The 12,502-nt window shown below is 41.9% G+C and overlaps 1 protein-coding gene across 6 annotated transcripts in view; it reads left to right on the top strand.

Moving 5' to 3' along the window:
* The window catches only part of dip2c (disco interacting protein 2 homolog C), a 539,567-nt gene that overhangs the window by 445,525 nt on the left and 81,540 nt on the right, over positions 1–12,502 (top strand). For 5 of the 6 annotated variants that reach the window (XM_033044735.1, XM_033044743.1, XM_033044718.1 and 2 more), the window contains 5 exons: positions 623–824; positions 1,179–1,288; positions 3,883–3,963; positions 6,857–6,980; positions 7,255–7,376. In XM_033044735.1, the coding sequence (XP_032900626.1) occupies positions 623–824; positions 1,179–1,288; positions 3,883–3,963; positions 6,857–6,980; positions 7,255–7,376 (639 nt within the window). The remainder of the gene's footprint in view (positions 1–622; positions 825–1,178; positions 1,289–3,882; positions 3,964–6,856; positions 6,981–7,254; positions 7,377–12,502) is intronic. The other variant, XM_033044746.1, reaches the window with a different exon arrangement.

Genomic DNA, 12,502 nt, shown 5'->3' with positions numbered 1-12,502 from the left:
CCAAACATGCTCTCCTCGTCACCCTTCATCAGCATAGATTTCATTCAAGTAGGTGTAGGAAGGAACTGCAGATGCTGGTTTACACCGAAGAAAGACACAGAATGCTGGAGTAACTCAACGGGACAGGCAGCATATGTGGAGAGAAGGAATAGGTGATGTTTCGGGGCGAGATCCTTCTTCTGATAGAGATACAGCGTGGAAACAGGCCCTTCGACCTACCGAACCACACCGGCCAGCGATCTCCGCACATTGACACTACCTTACACACACTAGGGACAATTTTACATTTATACCAAGCCAATTAACCTACAAACCTGTACGTCTTTGGAGTGTGGGAGGAAACCAAAGATCTCGGCGAAAACCCACGCGGGGAGAACGTACAAACTCCGTACAGACAAGCACCCGTAGGCGGGATCGAACGCGGGTCTCTGACGTTTCTCTCCAGAGATGCTGCCTGTCCTTCCAAGTTACTCCAGCATTTTGTGTCTTATTTTCTTTAAATTATGTTGGTAATGCTGATAATATACTTTAATATTTGAACATGCATGATACAGCAATAAGGACAATGATTGACGAGAGTGCATGTGTATTGGGACTTATTTTAACAATTATTTTTTTAAAGGCAATCGATGGTATCCATCAAGTAGGGGTTTACTGCTTGGCCCTGGTACCAGCTAATACTCTTCCAAAAACTCCTCTGGGTGGCATACACCTCTCTGAAACCAAACAGTGCTTTTTAGAAGGTTCTCTCCATCCTTGCAATGTGTTAATGTGTCCACACACTTGCGTAATAAATCTGCCCAAACCAAGGCAGAAACAACCAGGTAATGTTCTTTGCTTTCATAAGCTCAGTGTAAAATTATATGCTATGACAAATATTTGAAGGGATAATGAGTATACTTGAAGGGATCCCTCTGTAACATAGGGTAGAATATCCTTTCTTTCCTTTTAATACAGTTTTGTATTTGAGTGCGCAAAATACATTGTAATGGGAATGCTTAAATTAAAATAAATGAAATATTGTTAGGAGGTGCAATTCTTACCATGATTGTGCGCTAGATATTTTGACAAAGTATGCCACCTATAAAGTATTGGCGTTAAGGATGCAGATACAGCTAATCCTTTGATGGTTACTTTTTGCTGAAATGGTTTGCCTGCAATATTTACGTTCACTGCAGAGATCGGCCCTGCTTCCGTAATGGTGGGAAATCTGGTATCAGGAAAGAGAATCGCCCAGGCCAGTGGAAGGGATCTAGGGCAGATTGAAGATAACGACCAAGGCAGAAAGGTGAGTCGGACTGAATTTTGACAGATCTATGTCCTGTGGAAAGGTCACACAAGGAACTGCAGATGCGGAAATCTTAGAGCAAAACACAACGTTCTGGAGGGGCAGTCAGCATCTGGGGAGGAATGGGTTGGCAACGTTTCTGGTCGGGACCCTTCGCCGTACGCCCATACCCTCCACAGATGCTGACTGACCCGCTGGTATCCTCCAGCCTTTGACTTCAATTTACACAAAAATGAAAGTGATATTGGATTATTATTGTCATGTGTACTGAGATGCAGTGAAAGATTGCATGCAGTCCAGGCAAATTGACAAAATTACATATTTTAACATTGATGAAACTTTCAGGCCTGCCGTAGGTCAGTGTTGTGGGAATGTGCGGTGGGGTGAGGTGATTGGGGATGATGGTTTTATGTGGGGTTGGATGGTGATGAGTAGATGGTAGGGTTAAGGGCTTGGTGGGTGTTGGCAGTAGGTGCTGTGCTGAGCTGGTTAGAGGAGTGATGTTGGTCGGAATAGGGCAAGCTGCATCACTCTCTTCCAGTATTAGAGTCAAGAGTGTTTTACTGTCTTATGTCCCAAAATGGAACAATGATATTCTTATTTGCAGCAGCACAACGGGTATGTAAACACAGTACACAGTAGATACCATCATAAACAACAACAAGTGCAATAAACTTAAAAAAAACACACAAAATAGTGCAAAATGAGATAATGATCACAGCTATTCAGTCTTAGAAATAGCCAGTGTTTAAGAAGGAACTGCAGGTGCAGGTACTGGAAAATCGAAGGTACACAAAAATGCTGGAGAAACTCAGCGGGTGCAGCAGCATCTATGGAGCGAAGGAAATAGGCAACGTTTCGGGCCGAAACGTTGCCTATTTCCTTCGCTCCATAGATGCTGCTGCACCCGCTGAGTTTCTCCAGCATTTTTGTGTACCTTAGAAATCACCAGTACTGGCACTCGGGATGTTGCACTAGACTTCACTGAATAAAGTTCATCAGCCAACTTTTAGCAATTCCAGTCAGTTTAGAAAAATACTTTAAATTGCATTTGACATTTCTAATAATTAACATGTTTGGCCTTAATGTCCAAGAATGTTTTTAAAATCAAACTAATTTTTTACCGTATGTTTTTTTCCTCTTTAAAAAGCATTTAAACAAACATGAATTGCAATATTATGATTATACAGACAAAATAAACACATATTCAAATTTGAAATGTGTTAATACTGAAATTATAATGAATTACTTGTCCAGAGGGTAGGGAGCAACATGATGCATGTGGACAATTGTATAGGATGTAAAGGAGAGACATGTATGACAAATGGGTTGAAGGGAATGATTTGCTTAATTAGATTGCAGGGTGAAAAGATGTTTCCTGTCCAATTCTTGTCTTTGACTTTCATTACGAAGCTTTACTCTCTGCTCTTTAAGTTTTCTTTTCTTTTTCTTGATTCTTCTCACTCAAGTCGGCCAAAACGATATTTCTAAACACTATTCCTTGTGCCTTCTGTCAATTCTGCCACTCAGAGGTTAATTTCTACTAGATTATAATCTCCATTTGTGGACCGTTGCTGGTGGGTTTCAAGGAGGTACATTAGAATGGCCAAAACAAAGCTAACTGACCATTGTAATGGGTGAATTTCCCACAGCTGTCTGTGCGACTGCTAGCTGGTCATGTATTTATTTTTTAAGCTTGGGTTCCTTCATAGATTGCAGTAATAGAGCTGATCTGTACCAGCCATTTCACGTCTAAAGTCGACTCAAGACCAGAATCCAGAGACTAACTAATGTTGTGTGGAGCTCTGATACATTGTGTTTCTTACTTTATCTTCTCTGGCACTTGCTATTGTCGTGCTGAATCTTCAGGTACATCTGTTTAAAATAGTCTCACACCAGTATTTCTCATGAGGTTGCAACTATTACGAGGTTGACTTTTTTGTCTTCAAGATGATTGTAAAGCACATTCCCATTTGCTAGATTAGATTTAAAGGGGCGATGGACCATCAGAGCTTGTGACCTCTATCTGTCCAAAGTTTTTCTTTTTTTTTTTTTAATTTATTTATTAGAAGTAAGTACAATACATTGGTACAAAAATTATTTTAACATATTACATTATCTGTACAGCTTCCTTTCCCCCCCCCCCCCCATGGTTATTTATAAATTAGATCAATGAATCAAGTTGGATTTCAACACCAAGCGTAGCATCTTGTTACACGCTATCCATAACCTCACAGTGCTCTCATAGACCCGCTGCCTCAGAGCGCCAGAGACCCAGGTTCAGTCCTGGCCTCGGGTGCTGTCTGTAGGGGGTTTGTGCCTTCTCCCTGCAACCGCGTGGGTTTCCTCCAGGTTCTCTGGTCTCCACCCTCATCCCAAAGACCGACCTGCGGGTTTGCAGATGAATTGGCCATAGTAAATTGGGGATTTCTTGTAAAAGTCGGATAACAAGGAACTAGTGTGGACTGGCGATCGGTCTTTGGTGTGGACGCGGTGGACCGAAGGGCCAGTTTCCGTGCTGTATCTGTAAACTAAATTAAACTAAAACTTCTGCTTTTTTTTAAAAACCTGTTATTGCTATGTTCTTGTTTTAGTTTATGTTTCTGGCTGAAGTTCTTCAATGGCGTGCGCAAACTACTCCTGACCATGTGCTTTTCACACTACTGAATTCTAGGGTAAGTTTTGCATTGTCAGTGGAATAAAGCAACTTATCTCTCTCCCAATGATCTCTGGTCACAGCTTGAAGAGACCACTGATGGCAAAGTAAATAAACAAAAATACTTTATTTCTTTTGTGGACAATTGAAAAGCAGAGATAAAACGTTAAGCATGGCTAGGCTGCCTGGTGTATTGTGGACAGTCTTGGTCCACGTGCTATTAAATGACCATGAACTCACTTGAGAAATTACAAAACAAATATAAATGGAGCGGAGAGGTAATTTTTGCCTGCAAAGATTGGTGTAGTTGGTAGAGTTGCTGCCTTGCAGCGCAGGAGACTTGGGTTCAAGTCAAGTCAAGTCAAGTCTATTTGTCACATACACAAACGAGATGTGCAGTGAAATGAAAAGTGGCAATGCTCGCGGACTTTGTGCAAAAAGACAAACAAACAAAACCAAACAAACCACAAACAGAATGGAACAATCACTTATTCGTTTACATATTAAATATTGTGGGCAGAAGGAAAAAAGGAAAAAAAACAGCAATTTAAAAAAAAAACCAGTAGAGTGGTCCAGTAAAAGTTAGTCCCTGGTGAAATAGGAGTTTACAGCCCTAATGGCCTCTGGGAAGAAACTCCTTCTCAACCTCTCCGGTTCGAACCGGGTGCTGTCTGTACAGAGTTTGTACGTTCTCCCTGTGTGCATGGGTTTTCCCCGGGTGCTCCAGTTTCTTCCCACACTTCCCAAAGACATGCAGGTCTGCAAGTTAATTGGCTTCCGTAAATTGTAGATTGTCCCCAGTGTGTAGGATAGTGCAAGTGATCGCTGTTCAGCGCGGACTCGGTGGGCCGAAGGGCCTGTTCCCATACTGTTTGTCTAAAGTAAAAGTCTGAAGTCTAATGGTTGACCAAGCTTTTCAGGATATGAATGGTTGTGATTTAGAGAAGAGATTTAAAAATGGGATAAAACCAGAACTAGAGGCCAATAATAATAATAATAATAATAATAATAATACATTTTATTTATGGGCGCCTTTCAAGCGTCTCAAGGACACCGTACAAAAATTTAGCAGGTAGAGGAAAAATATGTAAGGGGAATGAAATAAATAGTAGAGATATGACTAGTACACAAATTAAAGACAAAATTCAATTCAAAACACAATATGAGGCAATTCATGCACAGATGAAAAGGGAGGGGGACGTGGGGCTAAGGATAGGCAGAGGTGAAGAGATGGGTCTTGAGGCGGGACTGGAAGATGGTGAGGGACACGGAATTGCGGATCAGTTGGGGGAGGGAGTTCCAGAGCCTGGGAGCTGCCCTGGAGAAGGCTCTGTCCCCAAAACTGCGGAGGTTGGACTTGTGGATGGAGAGGAGACCGGCTGATGTGGATCTGAGGGACCGTGAGGGTTGGTAGGGGGAGAGGAGGTCAGTGAGATATGGGGGGGCCAGATGGTGGAGGGCTTTGTAGGTGAGGACCAGGATTTTGTAGGTGATCCGGTGGGAGATGGGAGGCCAGTGAAGTTGTTTGAGGACTGGAGTGATGTGATGCCAGGATTTGGTGTGGGTGATGAGTCGGGCGGCTGCGTTCTGGACCAGTTGGAGTCAAGGTGGAGCTGATGCCAAGGAGAAGTGAGTTGCAGTAGTCCAGTCGGGAGGAGATGAAGGCATGGATGAGTCTTTCAGCAGCGGGAGGTGTGAGAGATGGTCTGAGTTTGGCGATGTTGCAGAGATGAAAGAAGGAGGTTTATATATAATATATAATAATATAAGATGGAAGAACAATCCAGGAAGAGAATTCTTGACCAAGAGCTTGTGGAACTCACTCTAGTAAGGCATTGAAGTGAAAAGTGCAGGTATATATGGGGATGATAGAGGTGGACATGAGGGAGAAAGCAATAGGTGAAAAGGTTTCTGACAGAAAATATTAATTCCAACATCTTTGGCTATTTCTATACATATAATGTATTAGGATGTCACAAAATTGTTAAAAATCAAGCCTGTAATTTATCCCAGCATAAAACAAACTTTAATTTGACACCTAATTCACTTTCATATCTTCAGTATTAAAAAAATTATGGTAATTTTCATACTCGGAAATTAGCGTCTTGTTCCCTATTGTTTTTTCATTAACTTAACACAAAAGCTGTGTTCGAGGCAAGGGCCGTTTTACACAGACATACATACAGATGCGTACAGTTCAACATGCGGCGGCCACAATCCGCTCTGTATGTACAGTGAAAGTTTTTAGTCAGATATTTAGTATGAAAATATTGATTATTGATAGACAATTGCACAAAATACGGACAATGATCATGTTGCTGATATCGGGGCCTAATTAGCTTATTTCGCATCATCATATTAAAATGAAATTACACCAAAAACTAGATAAGATGTTCAATAAACATCCTACATAACCTTTTGTTTTGTCCTGCATTTGCGATCCGTGATTTTGAATGCGTTGAAGTTGAGCCCGACTTTCAAATCCAGCAATTCAATGGACCAGCAATGTCGTGTTGAAAAAAGAACACGAACGGGATGACAGAACGAGATTTCCTCTACGTCATAAGCTTGTCGTACGAGGAAATCCCTCCCTAACAACCAATAAAAAAACCTGCATTTTCCTCACCCCCACAGCCTCTCGAGTCGCGCGCGCAGCAGTTTGCTGGTCTATAGCGCCACTGATGGCAGGGATTGGAACAACACTATAATGTAGCCATGATCTTTACTTGAGTATACAAAAGGGAAGTAGAAACTGATTGATGAACACATTTTCAAAAGTTAATACCCAATGTGGATCCCGATACTGGGTGCGAATACGGCTCCTAATTCTTGAACCTTCCAAAATTTCCATTAAGGATCATTGAATCGTGAATGAAGTAATCACAATTCACCTCTTATATTTTGTTAATCAGGGAACAATAGCCAATTCTTTAACATGCCTTCAGCTGCATAAACGAGCAGAGAAAATAGCAGTAATGCTGATGGAGAGGGGACACCTACAGGATGGAGATCACGTGGCTTTGGTTTATCCACCAGGTAGAGAGAGACTATATTTTTTGCCTTTAATGCATCCTTCCGCTCTTCAGCCTGCCTTGTGGTAAATATGGTAAATGTGGTAAAAATCTACTGTCTGACTTAATGGAAGTGTATATTTCGACCAGCTGAGCGTCATTAATTTAAACATTTTTTAAAATGGTTTAGGTGGCTTTTAGAGACAACCTTACAACTAGTCTATGCTGCGCTAACATGGCGTTTTTTTATAATTTAAAATGCAGATACTGAGGTGAAAAATATTTTGTCCCTCATGCAGGAATAGACTTAATTGCGGCATTTTATGGATGCCTGTATGCAGGTTGTGTGCCAATAACTGTTCGACCTCCACATCCACAGAATATTGCTACCACGTTACCCACAGTGAAGATGATAGTAGAGGTAGGTGCAGGTTTTACTTTCTGGGACGTATTTTCACTCAATTCTTCCTCCTATAATTATTCCTGCCAATTTAGCTCTGACTCGGGTTACAGATAATCCATGCGTTATCATGCAGTCACAAGGAATGTATCAGATGTGGGAATCTTACGTAGAACACAAAGTGCTAGAGTAATTCAGCAGGCCAGGCAGCATCTGTGGAGGACATGGATAGGCAACATCTCGAGTCAGGACACCTTCTTCAGACTGATTGTGGTGGGGGAAGAGTAAGATTTTAAAAATGGGGAGAGGGTGAGCAAGACAAGGACTGCCAAATGATAGGTAGATGCAGGTAAGGGACTTTTTTTCCCGATTGGTAGATGGGTGGGGTGGACAAAGATGAAAAGGAGACAAAAGGATGATAAAAGAGAACTGAAGAAGAAAAAGAAACAATAGGATGCTGATAAGCAGAGAAGAGGAGTGAAATGTAAATCCAGAGGGAAGGAGAAGGGGCTGGGGAGTGGGAGGATAGTGGGAGAATTAGTGTGCAATGGGGTCAGGAAAGAGAGTGGGGGGGGGGGGGGGGGGGGGGGGGGAGGGGGAAATGTACGACGTGTAACCTAAACTTGGAGAATTCACTGTTCAATGTTTTATCAAACCGCATTTAAGGTGCAATATTATGATAATTTCTTATACAATTAAGTTTCAATTCAGTAAAATTGAATGCAAGATTTTTCTCTGGAGTCCTTATTAATGCTAATTAAGCTTGACTGGCGAATTAGCTTCAGCGGTAAATGTTCTTGTTTTGAATGGTTCTGATATACACTGCGACTATTATTAACGTACGTGCAGTTAGAGATGGCAGAATTGTTTGTGAGAACTAACTGGGATACTCTTATAAATTGCCACTGCGAGAAGTGCTTGAGAGGCGTGCTTGGAGAAAGAGAGAAACTAGCACCTTCCAAATCACTAACTTGATCATCATTATTCATCCAAATCACTGGATCCATGTTTCAGCATTAGGTTTATTAATGTCCACCAGGGTAAAGATGCAATGCCTTGGTCAACTTCTATTAACTTTGTTGCTTTCTCCACAGATGTTTCCAACCAGCCTAACATTTCCAGCATTTTTTGTTTTTATTTCCATCATCGGCAATTTTATTTTTTTGCTTTTAGTAATTTTATTGGTTGTTTTGCCTGCGTGCCTTTCACTATGCCTACATTCTCGAATAATTCCCTGCACTTTATTTGTCTTTTTGTTTGTGCCGCACTCTTTTGGGATGCGTTGCAAGATGCTGCAGTTTGTTATTTGACCCCAGAATAGAAGCAACGCATTATTTACTGTCAGTTAGGAATGAACCATGTAATGTGAATATAGAGTTGCCCAGAACACGGAATCTCTACCCTGAAGTGTTATCAATGTACCTGTCGTGATTAGTTTATTTTCTGGGCTTAGTTCACAAATGATGAGATTTATTGAAATCAGTTTCATTTTTCCAACAAGGCAATTTGATCTTGTGCCTTTGGCTTGCCAATGTAGCACCATAACCTTCAAGTGACCACAAATGCTCACATACATTTACCTACCAACTGTCTGTAAGTTTGTGAATACTGATGGTGAAATATTTACAAAACAAAACTACAGTCACCATTAACAAGCTCCAGCCTTGAGGCAAATGTTCTGTCGGTAGCTGGAAGCTCGTGGATCTGTTTGCCTGTTCAAAATGCACACACTGGTGACCCAACGGAAGACAATTTTAATTACTGAGAAATGGATCCAGTGATTTGAATGAATAATGATGATCCCGGTTTGTTCAGTGTTTGGAAGTGTTGTTACTGGAAATCTGCTTAATCGACCATGGCGATATATATAATTTGTAAAAAAAATCTCATTATTTATCTCTGACCTTCAGATTATGAGGTTATATTAATTCTTGTCCATCAAACCCTCTGCTTTATTTTTGAAGGGAGCCTTAGACAGTGCAATATCCTTCCTTTGCTTCAAGGCTCCGCTCTATGGTTCATTAATTCTACAGCAATGCTATTAATGAAAGCCATGTCTTTCATGCTCCCTTCTAATGTAAAGGAGGGCATGCTGCTGGTTCTGCTGAAGTGGAGAATTAACCTGGGAAGCTGCCTTCAAAAGGTTTTCGAGCTAAGCACTGGCTCCACAGCGTGTGTGCTGTCTGCTGCCATTATTTAAGCAAATAATTCCAATTATATTGCACCTCCCATTACATTGAGATATCCCCAAGGATGTTGCAGCCAATAGAGCACCCACACTGTGGAGTCACTGTCATACTACAGGAAGCATGCAGGCCAATTTGTGAACAGCAGGTGGGACCAAGAGTGTGCAGTTAGCCTCATGAGTCCTCTCCACCATTTTAATGAGGTTAGACCTGACTCCATGTTATACATCTTCTTCTCACACCCCTTCATACCCTATGGTGTTGCACTAACATCTCCTCCATGTGGCCACTTGTCAAACTTAGTGCAATCATCTCCCAAAGAGACTTGCCGAGACAATTTGCAAGGTAGACACAAAATGCTGGAGTGACTCAGCGGGCCAGGCAGCATCTCTGGAGAGAAGGAATGGGCGACGTTTCGGGTCGAGGCCCTTGAGACATTTTGCCATACTGTGTAAACTGAACTAAAGAGATGTTTGGTGATAAATAAATACCCACCATAGCCATCAAACATTTTAACTCGCCTTCCCATTTCCACACTGACCTTTTTGTCCTGGGCCTCCTCTTGGTTCTTGGTTTCTTGGTCCTCCAAAATATTCCAAATGGAATTTAAACTGGAGGTGGTGAAGGGAGGGCTTAAGCCAGAAAGGGTTATTGGGAAGAAAGAGCTACTTTAAATTTAGTTGCATCTGGTTGGGTAACTATAGTCCTCCACTGTCAGGGTGAGGCCACACACAAATTGGAGGAACAGCACCTCATATTTCACTTGGGCAGCTTACAATCCAGCATTATTGACATTGATTTCTCTCATTTCAAGCAATTCTTGCATTCCCTCCCTCCTCCCCACCTCTCCCCACCTCTCCCCCCTCCCCACCCGTCATCCTACTAGTTCCACTGTTTGCCTCCATGTATCCCTTTTGTTAACACATCCTCCCCAGTTAACAATATGTCATTATGGACTCCACCGTTCCTGAGGTCATCTGTTACCAGCCCTGATTTGTTCTGGCCTTTACTCACCTCCAGCCCCCCCCCCCCCCCCCACCACACCTCTACCTTTCAGTCTGAAGAAGGGTTCCGACCCAAAAAGTCACCTTTTCCTTTTTTGCAGAGACGCTGCCTGACCCGCTGAGTTACTCTCGCATGTTTGTGTTTATCTTCAGTATAAACCAGCATCTGCAGTCCTTCCTATGCAATATCTGCCAATTCTGCCCGGCTATTTTTCAAAATAACAGTCGGTGGTGCAACTGATAGAACGGCTGCCTCACAGTGTCAGCCCAGCTTTTATTATCAAGTCTGTTGAGTAGAATTCAAATCCCTAACCTTCGGGGTGCTTTTAATGATCTATTACTAACAGAGCAATCTTTCACTTAATGCAACGCACCACACCACATTCAGCAATATCATAATCTTGAGACGTCAACTTCATCAGTTTGGTTGGGGAAAGCTGTTTTGCAGTCAGTTTGAGTTCCAGGCCCGTGAATATAAAGCAGCAGGTGGTTTTCTGTTGCTGATTCCCCAGCTTCTGGATTGTGGATCTGGACCCCCCCCCCCACATCAGGGGGCTTTGAAACAATCGTGTTCGCACAAGGTTCGATTTCCTTGCTTTGTCTGTTGTGATGTTAATGGATGAATTTCACAGCATGGGTGTTCATTCACACAGCAGGTGAGCTGAGTCAGCCGAGAAGGGGTGGGATGTGTGTGTTTTTTTCCCCTCAAAATACAGCTTCTAACTGGCAGATCCAGAATACAGAGTGTTTCCATTACTTTAACACTGGCAAAGCTGAATCCTTTGTTAAATTTTGTACTGTGCAATTAAGATGACAATATGCTCTGTCGATTATGAGACAGCAATATTTTAACTTTTTTTACATAAAGTAGTACGACCTTGAAGTCGTATTTGCAAGGAATAATGTGTAAAGAAATTTTAAATTATTAGTTACATGTTTTGTTATTTCAAAAATCTATTTGATAATTAATTGTGCATCAAAATCTAGGTGTGGCATTATACTACTTTAAATAATTAGGTCATGCAGTATGCATTTTTATATAAAGCTTGTTCTTCACAGCACGCAAAAAAAAAACTCCAGGATACCTGGAAGATCAGTTCAGGAATGGATTCTAAATAGTCATAGGGATTTTCAGCACAGAAACAAGATCCTCAGCCCACCATATCCATGCCAATATCATGGCCCATCTACATTTATCTGATTTGCCCACATTAGGATAGTATCCTTCTATGCTTTACCTGTTCAAGTGTCTATCTATATGCCTAGTGATTGTATTTGATTCCACCTCCTCCTCTGGCAGTGCGTTCCAAATATCCACCTCTTTCTGAGTTTTTAAAAAAACATACGCCTCAGATTTTCTTTAAAGTTCTTCCTCTCACCATAAACCTATGCCCTCTTGTTTTTGATACCCCTAACATGGAAAAAACAAGGACTATCTACCCTATCTATTCTTCTCCTGATCTCAGAACTTCCATCAAGTAACACCTCAGCCACCACTCAATGGATAACAATCCCAGCCTATCTAATCTCTCCCATTAACTAGTCTTCCAATGGAGTGGACAGGTGACGTTTTGGGTCAGGACCCAATGTTATCAATTTCTGTCTCTCATGTGAGCAATAGATAAAATCATGAGAGGAATAGATCGGGTGGATACAGAGTCTCTTATCCACAGCACCGGAGACCCGGGTTCGATCCTGACTACAGGTGCTGTCTGTACGTAGTTTGTACGTTCTCCCTGTGACCGCGTGGGTTTTCCCCCGAGAACTTCGATTACCTCCCACAATCCAAAGATGTTCAGGATTGTAGGTTAATTGGCTTGGTGCATGTGTAAATTGTCCCTAGTGTGTGCAGGATAGTGTTAATGTGCGGGGATCGCTGGTCGGCACGGACTCAGTGGGGCGAAGGGGCTGTTTCCTTGCAGTGTCTCTAAAACTAAAGTAGGGGAATCGAGAACCA

The sequence above is a fragment of the Amblyraja radiata genome, chromosome 2 (genome assembly GCF_010909765.2).
Source record: "Amblyraja radiata isolate CabotCenter1 chromosome 2, sAmbRad1.1.pri, whole genome shotgun sequence".
NCBI lineage: Eukaryota > Metazoa > Chordata > Chondrichthyes > Rajiformes > Rajidae > Amblyraja > Amblyraja radiata.
This window is presented reverse-complemented; position numbering and strand designations above follow the sequence as displayed.